We start from the raw sequence: 24,438 nt of genomic DNA, 5'->3' as shown, positions 1-24,438 counted from the left end.
TGTAAATTTTTTAAGTGAGCATATACTTTAAGTTATCGCACACATCCACCCTATTCTAGTGAGCCAGGGCTTGTGGATATCATAGATGGACAAGAGAGAATCTTCCTAATGCAAGACTTTATTAATGCATGTTGCTAGGGCATTGATAAAGTCTTGGATTTGTAACATCATTCTTTTCCAAGACTTCGACGAATTCTATATACATTTGATCTTTAGCTTTTACGGGTCTAGCTTGTACTATGAAAATACTTCATATGTCTTAGGATCCGCAAGATATTGGCAGAGGTAAGATGACAATATACCTTTGCAAATGCACTTCACTTCATCAGAATCAGAGCCGGCCCATAAATTATGAGCTCATCTGGAAGACTTTACCACCAGACTAAAGAGACATTTTAGAAAATTGATGACTTATAACACAAATAGTTTTCATGTATATACACACTAGGTATACAGAACTACCCTCGGGACTAAATGTTGTTTTAGTTAAAGTCTAAAACGTCGTCGGATTAACTCAGTTGTTCGTCGCATCGAATCATCGGAGGTGATGGAGGAACCGGAGTGTCCGGTGTGTCTACAGTCTTACGACGGCGAGTCTACTGTCCCGCGCGTACTCGCCTGCGGACACACGGCGTGCGAAGAATGCTTAACAAATCTACCCAAGAAGTTTCCGGACACAATCCGATGTCCTGCTTGCACCGTTCTCGTCAAGTTTCCACCTCAAGGACCATCAGCTCTCCCCAAAAACATTGATCTTCTCAGATTGTTCCCTTCGATTTCGAAGCTTAAGCTGGAACCTGGCCGGAATTTTGAAAAAGTCGTTGAATTTGTCACTCGATCATGGTCCGACGACTTTTACGCCACTTGGAAGGATCGGATTCTAGTGCACGACGCCGTTTCCGTGGAAATTAGGGAGAGTGAAAGTAGTGATTTTGATTCATCTTCGCGTTTATGTGGAAGTCTGAGGGATGATTCGAAGGTGAGTCTTTTACGGGTTGCTTCGTTCGAGCATGGTGATTGTGATTCTGTCCTCAAGTATAGTTATGTCCAGAGGATGATGAGTTGTCTGTGGGGTATGCGAGAGGAGGAAAGAGATGAGCTTGATGCGATCATCTCTGTTAAACAGAGAGGTGTTTCTAAAGTTTTTGGCTTGTGGGGTGATTTGAAGAATGGTGTTTTGTATTTAGTGGGTGAAAAGCTCATTGGATTTTCGTTGGAGGAGTTTGATAGCCTCGAAGATGAGACTTTACGTTTAGGAATAATTGGTATGCAAATATGTGAGGCACTACTTAATTTGCATAAGGAAGGGTTGATCACAGGCTGTTTGAGTGTTTCTTGTGTGAAGTTTGACGAATATGAGAATGCTTATGTTGATTTGATTGAGTTGATTGAAACTGGAAGGAATGTGTATCGAATTATCGCTGAAGAAACTAGCTCTTTGAGAAAACCAGTTGGTGCTTCGGAAATGGGTTTGATTTTTGTTGGGTTACAACAGAAGGGGATTTTTATTAGCTCAGAGGTGTTGTTTGAATTTTTGAAAGAACAGAATATGTTAATAAAAAATACCAGCTCAAAATCTTTTGTTTCACATAACTCTGATGTTTGGCCAGTGTGTTTTCTTCTCCTCAAGCTTCGTCTTGGAAAACGGTGTACCGAGGAGTTTATTGAAAGTGTGAATTGTGTGGATGGAAAAGGCTGTGAAGAGGGTATTGAGGATATCTTGGTGCTATACACAGGTATTACGGAGAAACTAAGTTTGGAATCTGAACTCCAAGGGAAGTTTAAATCGATGGTTGAAATTCTTCGTCAATGTTGCTGTCTTGATCCTCAGGCACGTCCCGTTTTGACTGATCTATGGAAATGCATCAGGGAGCTGGTCATGAAACCTAGGTTCAATTCTATGAGTAGATTGCATAAGACGATTTATGGGAAAAGGAAACAGTTCTGTTTGGCTCAAAGTGAATTATGTCGCCTGGTAGAAGTGGAATCCAAAGAAGTGGACAAAGAGTTGCCTGGAATGAAAATTGGCGATGAAGCAGAGGAGGGTAAGGTTGACATAGATTTTCCGGGGAGAGTCTCAGAAGGAAAGGTGAGATCTAAAGACATGCGGGGACACCAAGACTCTGTCACAGGTTTAGCCGTTGGAGGTACACCTTCTTCTTATATTTTGTACTTTCTTATAAACTGTACAAATCTTATAACAATGTATGTTGAATAGATGATCAATGAGGTACTCAATATTCCTTTTCTCTGTATAGGTGGGTTTCTCTTCAGCTCTTCATATGATAGAACTATCCTTATATGGTCTCTGAAGGTACATATGCGTATAAAGTTAGTGATAGGTCCTTTATAGATTTTTGTTTATGTTCTTCTCAGCAGCTCTCTGATAGTAAGGTCCTTAATTCGAGCTATATAAATCGTCATGCAAAACACGCTATATGCAGGACTTCTCCCATGTGCATACATTTAAAGGTCATCAGGATAAAGTAATGGCCTTGATACACATCGAGGGAACAGAACCAGTATGTGTTAGTGGCGATGGTGGAGGAGGTATCTTTGTATGGAGCACTACTTTTCCTCTGGAAGAACAGCCGCTAAGAAAGTGGTATGAGCCAAAAGACTGGCGATATACTGGCATTCATGCATTGGCATACTCAGAATATGGGCATGTGTACACTGGCAGTGGAGATAACACTATCAAAGCTTGGTCACTGCAAGTAAGTTAATTTCCCTGTACACCTGTAATTCTGATAAGATTTTTTCTTCTTCATATTATCTGATGATGATTATTTTCCCAGGATGGAAGCCTGCTTTGCACTATGAGTGGTCATAAATCTGTAGTCTCAACGCTTGTTGTGGTAAATGGAGTACTATACAGTGGAAGTTGGGATGGAACCGTTCGTTTGTGGAGTCTAAGTGACAACAGTTTGTTGACAGTGTTGGGGGAAGAGACTCCAGGTATTGTAAGATCTATTCTGTCTCTAGCTGCAGACGATCAAACTCTAGTTGCAGCTTATCAAAACGGAGATATACAGGTCTATATGTTTCCTTAAAAACAATTTACTTGATGTGCTTCATTTCAATCGTATTGCCAGTCTCTAAACCTGAACCCTTCTGATTCCTTTTCCAGATATGGAGGGATGATACATTGATGAAGTCAATGAAAATACAGAATGGCGCAATCCTCAGCATTGCCGTGAATGGTAAATGGCTATTCACTGGAGGTTGGGACAAAACCATCAATGTACAGGTAATCCACTAGTTTCTTGACAAAGCTAGTGACGAATAATCTTTATCGGAAGTGTAAAAAGAAAATCAATACTTTATCCATTACTTGATGACGGATTTTCCTCCTAATAATCTGTTACCGAACACCGGTTTGTAGGAATTGTCAGGAGATGAGATATCAGTAAACTGTGCTCACGTTGGTTCAATCCCAGGTTCATCAGTAATCACATCTTTGTTATATTGGGAAGGCAAGCTCTTTGCAGGGTTTGCAGATAAAACCATTAAGGTGATAATAGTCCAAATTGTCTGTCTTTTTCTTTGCATTCATGATTTACCTCTGTTGTTAAATTTGGCATGTAACAAGAGAAGTTTTGTCTCCATTTCTTACAGGTATACTATTTTGGACGCTAACAAAAACTATTGTGCTCTCCAGTTTTGCTCATCTTGTTTTTGAAGATTCTTTCTTCCATAAGTTCCTCCGTAGATGCCACTCTCGCCAAAACATGTTGTGTGAATATCTAAATGTAAATATATGTGAATATGAATCCTTCGTACCAATCTGTTGATGATATATACGTGATTCGCATTTTTCTTATTTCTCTTAGAACATCTTTATGCGTTGAGATCAAATCAATACAAGAAGAGATAAATTCTTAAGTTGTAGTGACATACTGCGAAAGTCTAAAATGTCGAGGGACTTAAAAGTGAAATATTCATAAAAAGATGATCCTTCAAATTGAGTAATTTAGCGCCACCGAACGGTATAGGGAGGCAAAACAATTTGAGTGAAAAATACGACAGAGAGCTTCTCAGTTCTCATCCATGGATACTTGACCTCAACAACGAGAAAGTCACTATAACGAAGCAATTTTTTTTGTAAAATGGGTTCTGTTTCTAATCTTGTGAGCCCTAATATTTGCCATCCAGCTCCCCCTTGTCTCACATCTCGAAGTAATAAGTTTCCGTGGACAAAACCAATATCTGGTCTTTTGTTCTATCGGTCCGTCACGCCGATTAAGAGGTGTCACCTTGTTCGAAGAAGCTGTGTCGTCTCAGCTTCCCTAACGGTATGATATGCGTCAACTCTCTTAGTAATGTAATCGTATAACTCTGTCTGTTCGTTGGCGCACACCAACTGTTCGATCATTTGTCTCGTCTCTATTTCCTGTGAATATTTTGTCTACTAACGATTTTCTGTGCGATGCTTTTCTGAGACTGGGATGAGAATTTTATCTCTCAACATTCTCAGTGGTATTTTACTTCTTTTCATGTTTTATTTATTTACTTTAGTTTCATTCATATTTCAGGGGAATTTGGGTCGTTTGAAGAGGAATGTACAAGATTTTACGAGCATGAATTATTGGGTTGTCCGGGACTACTACCGTCTGGTGGAATCTGTCAATTCCCTTGAACCACAGATTCAAAGCCTTTCCGATGAACAGGTTAAACTTAGTGTTCACTGCTTGAGACGTTTTATTTATTGATATGTTTCTTTAATGTATTTTGACTTTGGTTTGTTTTTGTCCATAGCTGAAAGCTAAAACTGCTGAATTTCGAGAAAGATTAGCACGAGGGGAGTCCCTAGCAGATATGCAAGCTGGTTTGATCAATATCTTACTTTGAATTTAGTTACCCTTTATTTTAACAATGTACGTTGTTTTGATAGTCTATGCGCTTACTCTCTCACTTTTGTGCGTGTGTGTGTGTGTGTGTGTGTGTGTGTGTGTGTTTCCCCTGTCTAGAGGCATTTGCTGTTGTCCGTGAAGCTGCAAAGAGAACAATTGGAATGCGTCATTTTGACGTGCAGGTCTGTCTATATCTTTACCCTCAAGTTTTAGTCCATGCTATTTCTTGGGTGCATTTCTATAATCTTGAAGAGAGGTTGTTAAGTATACTTATGTTTCATTTGTTCCATCAGATAATTGGTGGAGGAGTGCTTCATGATGGATCCATTGCGGAGATGAAGACAGGTGAAGGGAAAACACTAGTTTCTACCTTAGCTGCATATCTTAATGCATTAACTGGTGAGGGCGTTCATGGTATGTTGTCTGCGCTCTCTGACCACTTTACGACTTGAAATTGCTGGTCTTTTTGAGGAAGGCCAGTGAGATGTATGGGAAATTTCCCCACAATATTGATTGACAATTATATACCTATGAAGAAAATATCATTTAACATCTAGCTAAACTTTTTGGTGTTGATATTTTATTGCCAGTGGTTACTGTGAATGATTACCTGGCACAGCGTGATGCTGAATGGATGGGTCGTGTTCACCGCTTCTTAGGCCTTTCAGTTGGTCTCATTCAGGTAGGTTACATGGGTGCTAATTGCATCTCACCTTCTAGATTTTAAAGCAGAACATTAGTGACATTCCTTATAAACCTGAGTCAACAATCAGAGAGGGATGAAAGCTGAAGAGAGAAAATTCAACTATAGCTGTGATATAACATACACCAATAACTCGGTAAGTATATCATTCATATCGATTCTTCTACTTGGATTAATTTTTTTTAATCTGTCATCTCCCACCAACACTTTTTGCATACCTCAGGAGCTTGGATTTGATTATCTACGAGATAACCTTACTTCAAACCGTGAACAACTTGTTATGAGATGGTAGATCCCATAAATCTATTCATTCCTTAGTGTTGTTCAATAGTGACTGTTTATGACGTACAGGCCAAAACCATTTCACTTTGCAATAGTTGATGAAGTGGACTCAGTCCTCATTGATGAAGGCAGAAATCCTTTGCTAATTAGTGGTGAGGTAATGCAGTTCATTTCGATAAGCTTAGAAAGTTATTGTTCTCCGGGGATTCAGATATTTGAATTATAGTTTGAACAAGGTTAAGAACGGTAGATGCATCAGAGAAATAAACGATAACTTTGGGACACAATTCACCGATTGATGGAGTCCTTTCTGTTGTATTTGTTAACAGGCTAACGAAAATGCCGCACGATATCCAGTTGCTGCTAAAGTGGCTGAACTTCTCGTAAAGGATAGTGTGAGTTTTATCTTTTCCTTTGTCTATTGTTTTATTGCGAGCTTTTTTCTTTTAAGTAAGGAACTGACTTTTCTAAAATGATATTTGACTATCTTGTTAATAGCATTACAAAGTTGAACTGAAAGAAAACTCAGTGGAACTCACAGAAGAAGGCATATCTCTTGCTGAAATGGCTCTTGAGACGGGTGATTTATGGGACGAAAATGATCCATGGGCAAGGTATCCACTTATTACTATTACTGATGTACTTGATGCTTTTATATCGTGATGTAAGACTTTGGCGGGTTTTTTTTTTTATAGTAAAACTTTTGAATGGTGATTTTTTAGATATAGTGGTCATGGTTACAAAATAATGCATATGTTCGGCAGTTATTGGTGAAGATATGGGGTAAAAATACTGTACAAGTTGTTGCTGATAAAAGGCTTATGGTTGAATAAAGAATAGTGGCTTCAGTAGGTATTATTTTTTTACATAGAATAATTGTGAAGGTCTTAGGAGCATCCGCTTTTAATGCGTTACAATAATTTCAGTAAGAAACTGCTTCCTGATCTGTTTTCATATTCATAATCCTATCATGTTCTTTTAGATAGTAGTCTTTTTCCTCAAATTTGGTGCAAAGTTTCTGTGTAATTTTTTTTGTTATCCCTGTTTACTGAAAATTATGATTATTGCAGGTTTGTTATGAATGCTTTGAAAGCTAAAGAATTTTACAAGCGGGATGTCCAATATATTGTGAGAGATGGGAAAGCACTTATAATCAATGAGGTATAGCCGTATAGGTAGACCTGTCTTCAGTTGTATTAATTGTTTCATTTCATAAATTGACGTGAGGAACAAAGTAATTATTGTAGTTTCATTTGTATCTTGTTTATTCTAAAAAGTATGAGGATTTGAGTAATTAAAGGATTTTAAATCTTTTCAGTTGACTGGAAGAGTTGAAGACAAAAGGAGATGGTCTGAAGGAGTTCACCAGGCTGTGGAGGCTAAAGAAGGTCTAGAAATTCAGGTCTGTTACCGAGACTCATAAGTTGTAATATAAAGCTATGCCTCAAAAAAGTTCAAGCTCATGACAATAACTCTTTGATCTTAGGCTGATTCAATTGTTGTGGCTCAAATCACCTATCAGTCGCTCTTTAAACTCTATCCAAAGCTCTCCGGGATGACTGGGACAGCAAAAACAGAAGTATGTACATGGGGATTTATTTTGACCCACCTTCTAATCTGTTTCAAACATATCATCTTCATGATTACACAAGGCAGTTTGAGATAAGCGTGTTTCTTCACCTTCTTGCAGGAAAAAGAATTTTTGAAAATGTTTCAGATACCTGTTATTGAAGTTCCTACAAATTTGTCAAATATTCGAATCGATCTACCAATACAAGCTTTCGCGGTAAGCATCCTAAAAACACACATTTCTGTTTGCATCAGTTTCATGGCTAAATTTTAAACTAAGTGTGCCTTCTTGTTCATCCCTCTGGTATGATGTATGCTAGACTGCTCGGGGTAAATGGGAACATGTTCGTCGAGAAGTTGAAGATATGTTTGGACAAGGTCGACCTGTTTTAGTAGGAACAACAAGGTAGCCCCATTTGATTAAATCACATTTTCACACATAGACTTTGGCAAGTATTCAGGATTTCAAAATATATACCAATGTCCTGATGTCAGTTAAAAGCAGAATATATAGCAGAAAGATTCAGGCGCACTTTTCTTAGATATTTTTGAAATAGAAACATATATACATGTAGAATTTTTTTATTGGCTGGTATGTTGGATAAACTAATAATGAATCAAGGAGGACTAGATAGGAGACTTATTTCTATTTTTAAACTACATTATTTCTCCACTATTAACAAGTTAGCGATTTTGCAGTGTAGAGAATTCTGAATATTTATCAGAACTGCTGAAAGAATGGGGTATACCTCACAATGTCCTGAATGCACGACCCAAGGTGGATCTGAAACTTGTCTCTCTGCATAGTAAAAGAAACATAGCATTATTTTCAGCTAGTTCTAATATTATGTGTTTTCCTTCATTCAGTATGCTGCCAGGGAAGCTGATTTTATAGCCCAAGCAGGAAGAAAATATGCCATCACCATTTCCACAAATATGGCTGGTAGGGGTACTGACATTATTCTGGGAGGAAATCCGAAGGTATATTGGCAAACGTTTTCATCCTTTACCAGATGTTTGTCTGACTTGCAGTTGATTGTCTCCTTGATGTATAACTCTACTTCTGAGAGCATCTAGCTGTGTATTTTTTTTTTGTTTTTGTGATCTGTACATTGAGTTCCTGCATAACAATAACCTGCTATGTTTATGGCTTAATCTTTCAGATGCTTGCAAGGGAAATCATAGAAGATAGCATCCTTTCATATCTAACGAGTGAAGTTTTGGCTGATAATATTGACGATGATGAGTTATCACAGAAGGTATTACTTGCAAAAGAATTCTTAACTTGAGTTCTTTACATAGGCCTTCTTAAGGATAAAGGTCAGAAGATCATTTATTCTATTCTTTTATCCCATTGTAGCATAATCGAACTGTTCTGTAAATCATCTCAGGTATTGTCAAAAATAAAAGTAGGACCATCGTCATTAGCTTTGCTAGCCAGAGCTTCTCTTATGGGTTTGCCTCTCAACTTTCAACACTCATTTTTAGTAACTTGTGCACATATTCTACGGATCATGTTTGATGTTTAGTTTAGTTGATATCCTTGTTGGATTTAATTGGCTCAGCAAAATATGTTGGCAAAAGTGAAAGTAAGAGCTGGACAAGGAAAAAAGCAAAGTCCGTGGTCACAGAATCTTTGGAGAAAAGCCAGACCATGGATCCTATGGAACTGCAGAATCTTATCAATGAGCAGTCAGAGATGTACCCATTAGGCCCTGCTATTGCTCTGGCTTATCTGTCCGTCTTAAAGGACTGTGAGGCCCATTGTCTGCATGAAGGGTCTGAAGTGAAGAGGCTTGGAGGCCTTCATGTGATTGGGACTTCATTGCATGAGTCTCGGAGAATTGATAACCAGGTAAGCTATTGGTTTTACTTCTCTGCCTGGATGCTACATTTTTTAATCTAATGTGCTAGTTTTAGATACTTAAGCCAACCCTTTCCCCAAACCTTTAATTTCCAGTACATTATATTGATTTGCGGACCTTTAAAATTTTGGCTACTATCTAGAATGGTAGTATGATGAAGAGAGAAGAACTACATAACCATTCATATTTTTCCCCGAGGGAAATATGCTAATTTGTTCTCTCGAATTATCAATATTATTAATTTTATCCTGTTTGATGGAATCAAATGACTAGATAGATAATTATCTAAGTTTCTGCCTCCATATTATTTCTTATAGCTTCGTGGCAGAGCTGGAAGGCAAGGAGATCCTGGATCCACGCGGTTTATGATAAGGTAATCACCACATCTATTATTCTCCTGAACCAGAGAAACTCTCTGTATTAGCGAAGTTACTTACGTAAAAGATTCTTTACTGCTTTGATATATTAACTTTGCACCAATCTGAATATGTTAGGGAATAATACCTGCCTTTGCTCTGCGACATGATTTCTATTACTGTTGGTTTGCTTACAGCTTGCAAGATGAGATGTTTCAGAAGTTTAATTTTGATACTGAGTGGGCTGTGAGACTTATATCAAAGATTACAAACGATGAAGACTTACCAATTGAAGGTGACACAATAGTAAAACAGGTAAGTAATTCATTGTTTTAAATTTTAATTTCTCTGTGGTTCCACCATTGCTTTTTCTTCAAAAAATGGCTTATTTCTGATTATCTGGTTTATCTCACTGGGTTTTGTAGCTTCTAGCTCTCCAGATCAACGCAGAGAAATACTTCTTTGGCATAAGAAAAAGCCTGGTCGAGTTTGACGAAGTGCTAGAGGTACCAGCTTTTCCAACTACTTTTATTGGATATGCATCTCGACCATATGGAAATATATATCTTCTTTTTTTTTTTTGGGCAACAATGGAAATAGATATCTATTATCATGATTATAAGTTTGAAAGACTACAGCTGTTTTCTATTTATTTTGTAGCACACTTATGTATCAACTCCCAAACGATGCTGTCGGGTGACTAATTTAAGTTTGTATTATTTGTAGTAAATATTATATGTATGGCATAGTCTGAGTAGAAGTTTATAATGTTTTTGGGATACACCATTATGACTAATTCAAGTTAAGTTTGTACTTGACCATTTTCTTATTTTTCTTCTCTAGGTTCAAAGGAAGCATGTCTATGACTTAAGGCAACTGCTGTTGACGGGTGAAAACGAAAGTTGCTCTCAGCATATATTCCAGTAAGCCCTACGCTTGTAGTAGCATTTGTTATGCCCATGTGAAAGAAGCCATGGTACTTCAACCGCTGACTATTGAATATGAATTTAACACACAATTATTTCCTAGGTACATGCAAGCTGTTGTAGATGAAATCGTTGTTGGGAATTCTAATCCGCAGAAGGTAAAGAAATCTGTCAAGTAGATCTTCACGATGCTCCATTCTCTAAAACAAATATTTTCAGGTTTTGCTGTTATGTTCATTTTCCAATATCTTATTTCTTGTTGTAGCATCCAAGATACTGGAGCTTGGCCAAGTTATTGAAAGAGTTCATGGCTATTTCGGGAAACCTACTGGATGGTAAGCTTCTTTCTTTGTTTTCCATTTATGATAGTAACAATATCTTGCTTTGTGAGGACACAACACCTCTCTTCTCACATGAATCTAACAACAAGCACTGTCAGAGTCATTTTCTGGGATCACAGAAGAGACCATGTTACAGTCCCTTGAAAACCTGCATGAGGGAAGTTCAATAGAAATGGAAGACTTGTCCCTTCCGCACCTGCCAAAACCTCCAAACGCTTTCAGAGGAATTCGCAGGAAGAATTCTTCACTAAGACGTTGGCTTGATATCTGCTCCGATAATTTGACGGGGTGAGTACTAAAGTTAATAGAATCTTTGTATATGCTGACTGGACGTGCGTCCCATTGAGAAAGACCTTGAGCTTTACTCTTTAAGAATATCGTCTGTAGGAGTGGGAGTTACCGAACATTGATTAATCTTCTCCGGAAGTTCCTAGGTGATTATCTGATTGCTTCATACTTAAATGTTGTTCAAGAATCTGGCTTTGATGATGGATACATAAAAGAAATAGAGGTACATGTTTGTTTTTTCTCTGCGTGTATACATATGATTGACACTACAATATCTGATCGATTTTACTTTCTTGGAAATAGAGAGCAGTTCTTTTAAAGACGTTGGATTGCTACTGGAGAGATCATCTTGTGAACATGAATAAACTAAGCTCAGCGGTAAGCACAGTGCTCATTATCTGTTGTTTATTCCGGCGTTATGCCTATCTGATAGTGATGTTAAACCTCAATGTCAACAATAGGTGAATGTCAGAAGTTTTGCGCATAGAAACCCTCTAGAAGAATATAAAATCGATGGATGTCGGTTTTTCATCTCAATGCTTAGCGCAACTAGAAGGCTAACCGTAGAATCAATCTTGCAGTACTGGTCATCCCCGATGGAATCCCAAGAACTATTCATATCATAAGATTGTATACACACTGTAATCAATTTTATTACCTGAGGGGAAAAACTGATAAAAGGAAGAAAAAGATGAATATTTTCTTCAGTAATGGTTTCCCTTTGTAGTGAATTATAGAGATTATGAATCTGTACAGTAAAGAGGGAGGGCTGGATACTACAAACAGACCTGTGACCCTATGTTTATGTATTTGTTGATGCTTTTTACTAAAATGAACCAATCAATCATCAGAGAGCCTTTTGATCAAGACGCTCGTTCCAGTTTAAGCAACGGATTAAGCTTCTAAACCAATCACCGGTTTGATCAGATTTGTTGACAGTTGGGAGTGGATGTTGGCTCATGTATATTCTCACCGAATCTCCCCTTGAAAGTTGTTGTCTTCTCTTTCCATCAAACGAAACCCATGCATTGCTTCGAGCATCATCTGGAATCTGTTTTTGTTTAAAGAGAATTAGTCAGCATTTCAAACAGCTTAACACTGAAACCATCATGTAGTCCTCTACTCATGAGCTTAGAGCTCTTCTTGGGTGGTTTTTACTACTTACAGGAAAAGAGTGTGGTTCTACAGGTTAAAAGTACTGAGTTGCGGATGTATTTAAAGTCTTTACCTTTAACTCGAGTTTTGCAGAATCTGGAAGTATAACTGGTCTGAACGACAGGGAATGTGGGCAGATTGGAGTGAACAGCATGCAAGGAACGTTTGGATGCACCTGCAATTTTCGGATTTTTATAAATGTCATATAGAAAAGGTTCGGGGACTCACGGTCACTAAAATTACGGCATGATAGTTCTCAGAGATGGAAATGAGGTTCATATTTGGTATGCGATGCAGAGTTGAAAGTAAGCAGTACTTACCATGGAACCTCCTGCTGCTGTAGAATAAGCAGTACTTCCTGTAGGAGTGGCTACTATAACTCCATCGCCTTGTACCTATAATAGCATTATTCGTCAACACACAAGCAGTAAAATTGTATCCATGCAGGAGAAGTTTTATAACAAGCTCTTAGATGTTCTCGTTTGTTTAAAGAAGTAGCAATTTTTGAATCTCTGGTAAGGGAATAAACTTGTGAGTACAAACCTTCGTGATAAGACGGTCGTGCTCATAACATTCGATCTTAGAAAGGTATGGGTTGGATCCTCGATCAACAACAATCTCGTTCAGAACATCAAACACTTTACCAGGCATTGCTTTGCCTTTACGATAGATTTCGCAACGAAGACGCATTCGAAGAGTTATATAAACCCCATCTAGCGTGTTATTCCCATGGATGACTCGTTTGAGGTCTTGCCTGAAGTCCTCAAACTACAAATGGAATTAATAGAAAAATAAAAATAAGAAGGCAGTCGAAAGGAAAAGAATACGAAGACATAGTTAAGAGATAGAACATGTCAAAAGGCTTACTGGATGTGAAGTGAGAAATCCAAGAGACCCCAGATTAAATGAAACAACGGGAGGGACGGCTCCTTTGAACAAGTTTGATGCATGTAATATCACCCCATCCCCCCCTAAGCATGCCACAAAATCAACCCTTTCATGGAGATCGCTGATATTCAAACAAAGCAAAACAAAGTCAATCATAATTGAGCCGTTGATGATTGGTCGAGCAGATGTTCACTTAACTTATATTTGTACCTCGTGTCCTGAATGTAGAAGGTCTGGACAAAGCCAAACCCTGGAATCCTGGCAAATACATCATGCACCTCAGGTTCAACCAGAACATTCATATTCTCTTGGTGATACAAGAAAGAGGCAGCCTGGAAACAAATTTGAAAGACCAACAACTTTTCATGGACTTCCTAAATTGCAGGCAACCTCAAATGTGGAACAAAGAAAATAGAATCTTTTAGACTTAAAAAGCAACGCGTTTACCTCTTTAGCTTCCTCCATCAGTTCTTGCCCGAGCTTCTTCAGCAGTAAGACAGTTTTTGGGGTAGTTTTCCAAAGAAGCATCTGCTGTTGAGTACTTGGATGTGTGAAGGCCAGAGAGGATTCTGTCACCTTTTCCCTTGTACAAGACACTCCATCAGTTCGGACTAAGAACATCTCTGCTTTCTTTCTCGACTGCACCCTTACTACACCAGTGGCAGAAGCACACATATTTCCCTCAATAGCTCCAGCTTCATCATCACTGGAATCCGAGGAGGAACCACTATTATTTCTCTGAGTCTGAGACTCTCGAACCGAATGGGATCCTACAGCGCGACTTAAGTTATCACTAGGAGGCACAGCAATAGGGGCTGCAGAGAAGCCATTTCCCCTGTTGTCCGATATACTTTTGTTGGTGTTATCAGACGCATGCACATTTCCATTTGAAAACTTCCCGTTGCCAAAATCTAAACTTTGAGAACTTGTAGGTAGAAGGGTCCCATTGGAGTTTCCTGTCTCCGCAAGTCTTCTTATCGAATCTTTATCAACAATCTGATTTCCGTTTGTCACACCAGTATATGAAAATTGTGGAGTTGGCACTGTTCCCAATATTTTGGACGGATTAGTAAGATAACCAGCAGGAGCAATACTTTTGCTCTTCAGGAATTTAGACATTTCTTTTCTTGAAAAAATATTGCCTGGTGGAACTTGAGATTTAAGAGGATCGCTCACCATATTAAATTCTGATGCAGATGTATCTCCCTCAAACCTTCCAGATTCCTTGCTCTGGCTTGAAGCAGATCTACTATCAACCTCATTGATTTCAGAGACTTTATCAGTCTGCTCATCAGGTACACCCTTACCAGATACTACAGCATTTGATCCAAGCTTAGTTTCAGAAACCTCCCGACGCTTTGACTCTTCTGAAACTGGAATTTCTTTCGTGATCGGTCGTGTCATGTACTGCTTCCACCTAGAAACCATCGCAGAAGTTCTCCAAACACCTTCTTTACTGTGAACATATATCGGTCTTTTGCTGCTATCTGATACAATAGAAGCAAACAGCTCGACCTGCTCAGCTTTAGGAGCCATCCTGACATCAATTGGAATTTGCACCACTGTAATTTTCCCAAGGGAAATTGCATCATCAAGTGCCGTCTGGTAGAATGTATCCTTAACGATTTCAGCTCTCAGGTCAACAATTGTTTTAAATCCGTTTTCTATCAACCACTTCAATCCTTCTTGGGTTACCTGTCCTCCCCTCCAAAATGCAATCTCAGACTCGTAGGAATCAATATCCTCTTTCGTATTTGACGAGTAAATAGGGTCCCAATTCGCAAAAAGTGTTTGACAAGGATAGTTATCACTGCGTGGAAAACCAGCGTCGTAGCAGACATTTTTAAGCTTCTGTAATTTCCTCCAAACAATTCCACTTCTCTCATCATCCGGCGTCAGATAATTCTCAAGAGCAATGTGTAAGCTTTCACAACACCGTTTCATTTCACCCCTGAAAACAGCAAGTGGTGGAAGCGACTCCTCTGCAACCCCAACATCATCCAAATTAAATGAATTCATAGAAGATGACCTCCCAGAGAGAATTTCTTTCCTTCCTTTGTTTAAAAGAGATAATATACAACCAAGCACTGATACTATTTTGTCCTCCAACAATGGTTTTTCCTCCGGTGAGAAATCATACGGTACTCGACATTCACCAGTCACAGGGTTGCATAGTGTCTCCATCAACGCTCCATGTAGTCGCTCAGCTGATCTAAAAATTCTACAATACGCCTCAACCTCAGCAATGTCCCCTGGAACTGGACCAATCCAAGGCAAGTTTGATGTATCGCGGGATTTCACAGCCTTCAATATCAAAGTGTATGAAGTCAGTCGAAATACTAAATAAGCAACTCTGATCAGCAAAAGTTTCGCTTAAAAATCATGAAACGATTCGATAATCTAAAGATCCTAAGAACAATTAAATTCAGCTTCGCAAACTCTGTCTCTCTAAGTTTAGATTGATCGAACAAAGTGAATGAAAACAAGCAAGGAAGTCGAGAGAAGTAAGTAAGTAACCTGAGAATCCAAACCTAAATCGGGAGAAAAAGCTTCAGAGAGCTGCGCTCTGATCACAAATCTCAAGCGGCGTTTAAACGGGACATCGTTTCTCCGAAACCGGAATCCGAAGGGAATTAATCGTCCATCGGAACTCAAACCAATGGAGAAGCGGAGGCGGGAAGAGATTCCGGTGGCCGGAGAAAGGCGACTCATGATAGGTACGTGGCAAGGGCAAAAGCATAGGAACATGAGAGAAACAACTCGAGAAACGGTTCAGGGTAATGGCGGAGAATGTGGATATTTGAGATGGTGTTTTGGAAGTTTGCAGGAATTTGGTGGACCTCGTGGATTCGTCCTCTTCTTCATTGCCGAAGAGGTTGAATTAAAACTTGTGCTTCTTCCATTTGATTGTGACTGGATTGACACTTGAGCTGCGCGTGCACTCCACGCGCCTTTCACTTTCCATCTCTTCTTCTTATGACCATAAAAAGATAAGGAAAATGATTTTTTTTCTTTCTTTCAATTTCTCGTATTTCATTTGTTCATCCATTTCTTCGTTTTTACTATATTACTGTGGAAAATTATTTATATACAGTAAATCACTAATTTTATCAAACAAATTTGAACGGCATCAGATTGAATTCGTAAATTCCAACACATATATGCTCTTAAGAAAATTATTGCATATGATTCTGGCATAATTACTATCAACAAAAGTATGATATTATAACACTTGATTAGATTTTGAGAAATGCTAATAGTATATCTACTTACCTTTCAGTTTACAAAATAGAAAGTATAAATCAAAAAATGGATACGGATTATTCCCAAAATTACCAATCAATCTAATATAACAACATCTGAAATGTATCCATACGATTACAAAGATACAATAGAAGTTTTCACAGGGACAAATAATAATTCATTATTCAAGTTAACAAACAAAGACACAAATAAAAAGAAACACTACGCAGAGACCAACAAAGGACACTCTTCGAAAAATCCTTAAAAGAAAAAATGGCAAAAAAGACTATTATATATTAACAATAAAAAATGAAGCAAGCAGGTGAAACCAAAGAAATGAAGATACATATAACTCTTCGACTGGTAAATTCAAACTATAAAAGCAGCAAAGTATATGATATGTGATCATATTCATATCGCACGTGGGCTTCTGGCTAGAAAGCATTCCAATTATCAGAACTCCGAGGTGTCTCTGCTGTAGTTGTCGTTGTTTTGAATGGTCCTGTAGAACCGAACGGGTCATGGTCGTCGAACCCAAACCCATGACTGTAATCAGAGTCCCTGGTGCTTCCAATTGAGTCGAATCTTGTCAATGAGGCTTTAGGCGTCTCCGATGCATTGTTGTTGCTAGAGGAATCATAGCTTTGTGCATTGAAGGAATCATATCTTTGATAGTTGAAAGAATCAAACCTTGATGCGAATGGGTCAGGCTCGCTTGTGCTGCGCATCGAGTCTGTGCGGGATAGAGAGAAAGCATCGTTGTTGTTGCTGTTGAATGAATCGAAGCGGGAGAAGCTGTTGTTAGAGAAGTCATCGTGTGCGGCGGGTGTACTTGGGACAGAGTCGAACATAAAGGGGCTTCTTCCTGGGAACAGGTTGTCTGAACGAGGAGTCTCTGATGCAAATGGCTTCCCACCAAAATCAGACGTGCTATAAGCAGGAGTGCTCGGGACAGAGTCATCGAAATAGGATTTCTTCTCGGCAAACAAGTTGCCTGGATAAGCAGGGGTGCTCGGGACAGAGTCGTCAAAGAAGGATTTCTTCTCAGCAAACAAGTTGCCTGGATAAGCAGGAGTGCTCGGGACCGAGTCATCAAAAAATGATTTCTGGCCTGGGTAAGAGGCATTGTTCGTCGCTGGAGTGCTCGGAACTGAATCAGCAAACAAAGAAGGTTTTGTAGGGGAAACGTCGCTTGCATTTGCCGGTGGGCTTGGGACGGAATCAGCAAATATAGATAACTTAGGAGGGAGGAAGTCATTTGAAATGGTCGAACCAGTTTTTATAGGCTTAATACTGAAGTCATCAAACCCAAATCCAAATCCAAAACCACTGTCATACTTCCCATGATCCTTGTCCTGGTAAAAACATAACAAAAAATAGTTACGTAAAAATTAACGATTCTTTCATGTCGAAATACAAAGGTTAAAGAAATATATATATATTATCAAACGCAACAAACCCAAAACTTCGGGGTGTTCAAAATGGTTTACCTTGCCGTTGTCAGGGTTGACGCTTGAAACTGAATCTGTCTCGTCGTGAGAGTCATAATTTACAGTTTTGCCAGCAGAAGCAGTAGATTCACCATCATCATGGCCATTTTCACTGGAAAATTAACATAGACAATGTAAATAACCGAGATATATTCTTCTCTGGAGAAAAGAACCTGTTTTTCCTCTATTTGCAGTACTTTTCACGGAAACACATGAATTCAAAACAGCTAAGAAGGATGCAATCCAAAACACATTAGGTCTAGCACAAAAAACATACCTCCTCGTATCTTTCGTTCGAGGTGAACTATCAGCTTCAATGCCCTTTCTAACTTTAGAGTCATCCAGAGATCCGTTTTTATCTCTGGCATCAACATCGGATGTTTTACCCTCTGACTGCTCAGAATCTTCTTCACCACTGCTTTGCTTTTTCCCCGTTTTAGAGTCAGCATCTGAGAATGAAACATCTTCACCTTCTTTTGAAGAGACATCAACTTCTTTTCTCCACGCTGATGATTTTTCCTTTGGTGGGGCTATGACATTTTGAATATCAAGTGTAAGCTCCTTGACGAAGGTAAACCCTGGAAGTGAAGAGAAAATAAGATGTCAATTTCAAGTGTTCAACTGCATATTCCATAGCCAAATTTGGAAGATAGGTCACCCAAAAAAAAATTATAAAGACACAAGATATCGATATTATATCTACAGCCATGCTTCCACAATAATCTCATCTGACAACAAAATCAAAATCTAAACAGCAAGTATACCTTCGTCCTCTAGCTTATCCCAATCTTCATCCCAATCAGCAGCACCTTCCTGGATTCCAGGCTGCCAACCTGTAAAACAGAGGAAATTTTATGAATATAAACAAAGGAATACATATATACAGTTGTACATGTAGAAGTTCTTTTGCCAACTAGCCAAAAATACAATACTGAGTTTCCTCTAGTAAATGAGCATCAACGTTTTATCAAAATTTTAAATAAGAATATTGCTAGATCCTAAAGTTAAACAGAAAAAGACATGGTAAACCACTCCTGCCACTGATCACAGGAATATAATGCTAAACGTGATTTTTAACCAGAGAGGAGAAGGGGTAAATCTATACCAAAAGGAAGCTCAACCAGAGAAGTGGGTTTCCCACGTACTCCATATTGTTTGCAGCGCTCATTCAAATTTTTTATCAGTTCCTCAAGGCCTGACTGGATGTGTTCAGTGCGCTCCTACAAGACAACCTTCCGTAAAATACAACTACGAACCAAATTCAATCAACCAGATAGCACGTTTGGCTTACCTTAACTATACTATCATCAAGTTTGCCTTCTTCAAATTTGACTATTGCCTGGTACAATTCCATTTTCTTCTCCTGCAATTTAAAGGAAGGTTCATCATTTTTTTTTGAAGGAGACATCCAACATTGCAGACAATTCAAAGTAAGCATTGTTCCTGGGATGATACTTCTAAACTACCTGTATATCACGGAATGTGGCCTCTTCAATAGTCAATTTAGAGCCCACATTGCCAGACTTCTTGTATTTCTCCTCGTATTTTTTTGCTAGAGATTCAAGCTGGAGTACATGTTGATTATGTTAGTTAATCAATCTAGATCTCTAATACCATCACAAAAGAGGCTCAATAACAGAAACTGTATACCTCACGTTTATCACCCAAGACTCTCTCTGCGATCTCATTGTACCGGTTGTCACATCTGCTCTTGTATAAAACCTGTAATCCACGGAACCAAAGTGATGAGGTTAGAGAAACAAACTGATTGATAGTATGTAGGAGGAACCTGAAGACAACTACATTCCTAGAACTTTTGAGATTACTTCAAAAAAGGCCAGATCAAACAACACACTTATATACGACCATAGTTCGAGCAATTTTCCCTTCTTCTGGTTATCAAATAAGCGGATTCCATTCCAGAAAACAATTTAAAAGGAAAGACCAAGCTGAAGAAGCAGAGATACTTACAAGTTCTTGCATCTTAGCACGGAAGAAATCAATTTTCTGCTTGGAATCAGCTATTTCTTTTTCGAGTTCATCCACCTAAACACCAAAACACAAGAATTAAAAAAATGAAAGGCAGCCACGCAAGTTTTTAAGTTACGCCAGCAAATATTGCATGGATAACTGATCAATTATGCGGGAAAGGTACGGATGATATGTGATAGAGAAAGGAAACTCAAAACAGGATTAGAAAAGGAAATTATTCATAGTTCTCAATGGCGATGTGATTTCTTCCATGCCAATGAAATTAAGATTCACTGCCACTGCCAATCATAAGTTGAGAGAATATCTTCTAATCTTGACTATGGCTACGCAAATCCACAAATATTTCATATAAATGCCATATGGAAGGGGTAAAAGATATCTTCGGATAGAAAATGCGAAAAAAGAAAACTCACGATAACTAATGCAATTCACCACATTAACAAATGAAAATCAGAGAGAAACCAGAGAGTGCCTTTTTATCAACAGCAGTTGCTTCTTCAAACTTCGTGTTGAGTGAATCCTGCTCCTCTTTGCTAAGTTGATCCACCAGCGGTTTTTCTAACACAGGCATTTTACGCTTTGGCTGAGTGGGCTGGACCATTCCATCACTAGGAGACAGAGGCACTGGCCTCGGAGGCTTTCCTTTGGGACCAGCTGGTGGCCTTAAGCCCCCAGGATGTGGTTGCTGTTGGAACCCTACAATATTTGGTACATATGAATTTATCTAGTGTAACGGAAAAAAAGGTAAGTAATACAGTATGTGCAATTGAATACCTTGAGGATGTCCCCAGGATGCATTGCCATGTGGTGCCACAGATTGACCAGGAGAGGTGAACATGCTCTCACTATGTATTATAGAGCTTGGGAACACTGGGGGAAGTGGTCGGCCCTCTCTGTAACGCTCCATAAGATAGACCGCAATACAGAACTCCCGCAAGGAGAGCATGCTGTCATTATCTTGATCAGATAAATCCCATACCTGCTTCAAAGCGTCTGTAACACCAAGGACCAGCATGAGACACATAAAACATTCCTCAATATTCCCCATGGAAATTTCAACAAATTGTGCTAGAGGAACATTAAATCTCTATCCACATATAGTATAGTCTACAGGAGGACCAAAACATGAAATACTCAAGATGAACCAGAAACGGCAGTTAATCAATATCCAAACAAATATTCAGAAGTGCCACTAAATTATAATCCCCGTTCACCATTCTAAGAAGATAAAATTGAAACTAAACCATTGTTAACGGAGAAAGTAACAAAAAAGTAAGTGTAGCCTACCTCTTGGAAGCCTCCAACTTAAGAACAAATTCCGAGCCTGGTTCCCTGTGATCTTTCCGTCCCTATCAGTGTCAACTTGCACAAAAACCTTGGTATATTTCTGGACATCAGCTGGAGTCATTTTTGGCCAAGGAGGTTGGGACTGGCCCTGGGGCCGGGGTTGTGGTTGAGAGTGGGGGTGGGGCGGACGCTGGGCCAACTGACTGGTAGCTGAAATTCCAACTCCAACAGTAGAGCCAGGTGGACCAGAAGCCGCACCTGAGGAAGTATATGGTTGCCCTGAGTTTCCAGTAAGCTGGGTCTGAACACCAACAGCATGCTGGCTCAATGAACCCTGTTGTGGGATTGAACTTTGCCTAACTACAGACTGTGTGATCTCAGGGCCCGCGACAGTTCCAGTAGTAACCGATGAGATGCCTGTTGTTGATGCACTTCCCGTAGGATGTTGTTTTGGCTGCGTGGAAGTAACTGAAAAGACATCTCCGAAAAGTGAGTCAGAGGTAAACCCGTTTCCTGATGCAGCCAGTTCCTTGGGATCCTTGGGCACCAATTGATTGGATGGAACATTTGATACACGAGAACCGAAAGTAGCAGATGATTCTTGGGGATTGTGCACAGGCGCTGACTCTTGGGGTCTGGTTGTTGTAGAGCTTGTTACTGCAGGTGTTATATGTGGTTTTGTTATATGGTTGGCAGTTGAATTAGGTGCTGTCAAACCATATGTACTCTGACTCGAAGGAATTTGAGAATTCACGTTCCCAGAGGGACCAACACTTCTGCCGCTGAGCCAATCAGATGGCATAGGTTGGTTTGCAGGACGAGGTGCATTAGTCCCTCCAGCTGGCATTCCCGGGCTTTGAAAGTTTTGCTGTGTCTGAGATGGAGGTATCCCAGTAAACTGGTTCTGTTGGCCTGGGACTACTTGTTGGTTACTAGTGCTTACAGTTCCACCCATGTGAGGCCCTCTCACACCAGCCGCTACTGATGGCATTGATGTAACTCCCTGAGCTTGTGTAGCAGGCAAAACTCCTCTGGGCTGTGGAGAAGGTGTTGCAGCAAGATTTATTTTGGGTGCAGGGATATTGGCTGAAGCAGGACTATAAATTGCAGCTTTTACTATCTCAGCAGTCAACTCTCGTCTACTTTGTGCCACTGTTACCAACTTTAGAGCATTATAAAACTCCGCTCGGCCAAGGTAGCCGGCTTTTTTTGAATCTGCATAGGACCATACCTACAAGAGATTAAAAAACAGAAACAAGTTATAGCATTAACAATCCAAAGAATAGTTGTATAATAGGCGCTCAGAAAGAGCTTCTATCCGAACTAATCTGAAGCTGTTGTCTACAGTCCAGAAACGTATGTTAAAATTCAATATGCAGAATTCCTTCAATGCACGCAATATTCTTGGCTTATGCACGGTACAGACAAGTATACACATCTAGGTTGCTTCTCTGTCATTTAACAAGCTATTTTCATTCAAATTTTACTCTCCAATTGAAAGCAAAAGAGCTTAAAACTATTCATATCTACATAAATACAATGTCTGATCTGATACCAGCTCAATATGTGCCAATCTGATAACAGTACAGTGGATAGCAAACACATTTAGCGTTCTACACTTAGAAAAAGGATTCTCCATTAGAACTACATCAACCTGACTACAAGCTCCAGAAATGAAAAGAGAGGTCCTATTAACCACCCCGCAAAGAACAAATTTGACAAAATACATCCCATTCACAACCAACGATCCCATAGATCAAAGATCCAATTCAAAACCTATAGGAACTACAAGTATTCTCCGCCGTTTCTCAATAATCCATACAAAAGAAGAAAATAGATGCAGATTTCGAAGAAGAACCTGAGCAAGGACATGTTTAGGCAAATTCGATCCCTGGAAGAAAGCGACAGCCTCAGCTCCACTAATATGACCATCTCCATCCAAATCTGCTCTCCTGAAATACGTATCGAACAGATCCTGGCCTCCAGTCGGCCTTGGCGCTGCCATTTTCGCAAAAGGATGATCCAAAAATCTAGCAGCGAAGACAGTGTCCAGAAGTTTTCCGAACACGATCCAATCTCCACATACGAAGATGCGTAAGAAAAACCCTAATTCATAAGGCTACCAACGGAGCACAATCGTAGATCAGTACCACATCGATTTTTCAGGATTGGAAATGAGATCGGTGAAGCTGAAGAGATCGACGACGACGAAGGAGAGCGCGGAGAGAAGTAGCAGAGAAGTCGATGATGATTCTCCGACAGAGAAACAAATTTCAATTCCCAGGATTTGAGATTGAAACCGGTACAGCTAGCGATGGAAGAGATGGTTTTTGGGAAAGTTATGATTAAAAACAAAAAAAATATGTTTTATTCAGTACAAATCGTATAAGAACCTCGAGATGCAAATTATAATACGGACAGAAGGTTTCATCTAAAATAAAAACAATATCTACAATTGTTTAATTTTTCTGTAACCTTTTTTTGTCATGATAATAATCCAAATATAGATTATCATTGATGAATACCCACAGTTTCTTTTTGAAAATTTGCTCACAAAACTTACAATTTGATATATGAAATCATATCATTTTATTTGTTGGTAATAAAATTTAAAATTTAGAAATACAGATTTAATCTATTACTAATAATAACAATCCGAAAAACGTTTCATAATTATTTTTTGTGTTTAGTTTTCCTTGGAAATAACAATCATATAAAAACCCGACCTAAAAAAAGCAATCATATAAAAATGTTTTGGAGGGTTGTGTTTCTTTATCGTAACAATCAAAGAAAATTCTAGCACATCTATCCCAAATCTTAATGCCTAATGTTTGATTTCTCTACGTTTGTTTCTTGAGCCATTTTCGCTTAGTAGATGGTATTGCTTGATGCATTATGAGGCAATAGGCAATTAGGCATACACATTCAGGTTAACTAAAACTGTTTGGTCAAACTCTAGTAGTTACAGAAATCTCAATTTGATACATACCTTGATGGATTTAGGATTTGTATTAAAATTTCAGGTGATCTATTGTAGAATTTGATCATAAGGCAAAACGTCCTTAATTACAGAAATTACTGTGAGTGCTTCAGCTTTCAAACTTGTTCTAATAAGTAATAACACGAAAGAGAGAATTCTATATACTGTATATCAATCCCTCTTCTCCCTTTCTTTGTGTTTTTGACAAGTTATGGTAAAC

The 24,438-nt window shown here is 38.9% G+C and overlaps 4 protein-coding genes and 1 long non-coding RNA gene across 11 annotated transcripts; 2 read left to right on the top strand and 3 right to left on the bottom strand.

Annotated features, from left to right (window-relative positions):
* Window positions 1-44: 44 nt before the first annotated feature.
* Window positions 45-290, bottom strand: AT1G05683. The gene has a single exon (NR_138942.1). It is a non-coding gene; the product is annotated as an other RNA (long non-coding RNA).
* Window positions 291-470: 180 nt separating this feature from the next.
* SECA2 (Preprotein translocase SecA family protein) lies at window positions 471-12,036 on the top strand. 3 transcript variants are annotated; one of them, NM_001198129.1, is made up of 36 exons: window positions 471-2,147; window positions 2,259-2,314; window positions 2,445-2,717; window positions 2,799-3,035; window positions 3,131-3,250; window positions 3,386-3,514; window positions 4,536-4,682; window positions 4,759-4,828; window positions 4,971-5,035; window positions 5,147-5,267; window positions 5,444-5,535; window positions 5,627-5,692; window positions 5,780-5,844; window positions 5,908-5,995; window positions 6,168-6,233; window positions 6,337-6,452; window positions 6,909-6,999; window positions 7,157-7,240; window positions 7,325-7,417; window positions 7,529-7,624; window positions 7,728-7,813; window positions 8,107-8,185; window positions 8,275-8,388; window positions 8,571-8,666; window positions 8,799-8,862; window positions 8,973-9,262; window positions 9,590-9,645; window positions 9,826-9,943; window positions 10,054-10,134; window positions 10,472-10,551; window positions 10,658-10,712; window positions 10,820-10,889; window positions 10,994-11,183; window positions 11,283-11,406; window positions 11,487-11,561; window positions 11,645-11,846. In NM_001198129.1, exons 1-36 carry the CDS (start codon window positions 548-550, stop codon window positions 11,807-11,809), a joined length of 5,418 nt encoding a protein of 1,805 aa, NP_001185058.1. In that variant the 5' UTR covers window positions 471-547; the 3' UTR covers window positions 11,810-11,846. The 3 variants fall into 3 exon arrangements, with proteins under 3 accessions (NP_001185058.1, NP_173584.5, NP_001185059.1); NM_102014.6 differs by lacking the exons at window positions 471-2,147; window positions 2,259-2,314; window positions 2,445-2,717; ... (1 more) ...; window positions 3,131-3,250; window positions 3,386-3,514 and adding an exon at window positions 3,999-4,295 and having other exon boundaries at window positions 4,536-4,670; window positions 11,015-11,183; window positions 11,645-12,036; NM_001198130.1 differs by lacking the exons at window positions 471-2,147; window positions 2,259-2,314; window positions 2,445-2,717; ... (1 more) ...; window positions 3,131-3,250; window positions 3,386-3,514 and adding an exon at window positions 4,061-4,295 and having other exon boundaries at window positions 4,536-4,670.
* Window positions 485-3,895, top strand: AT1G21651 (zinc ion binding protein). The gene is made up of 7 exons (NM_001123853.1): window positions 485-2,147; window positions 2,259-2,314; window positions 2,445-2,717; window positions 2,799-3,035; window positions 3,131-3,250; window positions 3,386-3,514; window positions 3,619-3,895. The coding sequence occupies exons 1-7, from the start codon at window positions 548-550 to the stop codon at window positions 3,637-3,639; spliced, it is 2,436 nt and encodes an 811-aa protein (NP_001117325.1). The 5' UTR covers window positions 485-547; the 3' UTR covers window positions 3,640-3,895.
* NADK2 (NAD kinase 2) lies at window positions 11,810-16,286 on the bottom strand. 2 transcript variants are annotated; one of them, NM_102013.5, is made up of 8 exons: window positions 15,744-16,111; window positions 13,674-15,530; window positions 13,437-13,558; window positions 13,206-13,347; window positions 12,882-13,106; window positions 12,659-12,733; window positions 12,412-12,513; window positions 11,810-12,234 (listed from the first exon to the last, which is right to left on the bottom strand). In NM_102013.5, the coding sequence occupies exons 1-8, from the start codon at window positions 15,972-15,974 to the stop codon at window positions 12,031-12,033; spliced, it is 2,958 nt and encodes a 985-aa protein (NP_564145.1). In that variant the 5' UTR covers window positions 15,975-16,111; the 3' UTR covers window positions 11,810-12,030. The 2 variants fall into 2 exon arrangements, with proteins under 2 accessions (NP_564145.1, NP_001185057.1); NM_001198128.1 differs by having other exon boundaries at window positions 11,869-12,234; window positions 13,437-13,600; window positions 15,744-16,286.
* Window positions 16,287-16,546: 260 nt separating this feature from the next.
* AT1G21630 (Calcium-binding EF hand family protein) lies at window positions 16,547-23,692 on the bottom strand. Of its 4 annotated transcripts, NM_001332525.1 has the most exons (15): window positions 23,097-23,616; window positions 21,239-22,469; window positions 20,726-20,944; window positions 20,424-20,647; window positions 20,270-20,359; window positions 19,931-20,005; window positions 19,610-19,681; window positions 19,426-19,524; window positions 19,251-19,322; window positions 19,065-19,176; window positions 18,724-18,792; window positions 18,237-18,537; window positions 17,960-18,071; window positions 17,530-17,824; window positions 16,636-17,463 (listed from the first exon to the last, which is right to left on the bottom strand). In NM_001332525.1, exons 1-15 carry the CDS (start codon window positions 23,241-23,243, stop codon window positions 16,904-16,906), a joined length of 3,678 nt encoding a protein of 1,225 aa, NP_001321141.1. In that variant the 5' UTR covers window positions 23,244-23,616; the 3' UTR covers window positions 16,636-16,903. The 4 variants fall into 4 exon arrangements, with proteins under 4 accessions (NP_173582.2, NP_001185056.1, NP_001321142.1 ...); NM_001198127.2 differs by having other exon boundaries at window positions 16,552-17,824; NM_001332524.1 differs by lacking the exon at window positions 20,270-20,359 and having other exon boundaries at window positions 16,631-17,463; window positions 19,065-19,179; window positions 23,097-23,672.
* Window positions 23,693-24,438: the final 746 nt, after the last annotated feature.

The sequence above is a fragment of the Arabidopsis thaliana genome (assembly GCF_000001735.4).
Source record: "Arabidopsis thaliana chromosome 1 sequence".
In the NCBI taxonomy this organism is placed as follows: Eukaryota; Viridiplantae; Streptophyta; class Magnoliopsida; order Brassicales; family Brassicaceae; genus Arabidopsis; species Arabidopsis thaliana.
This window is presented reverse-complemented; position numbering and strand designations above follow the sequence as displayed.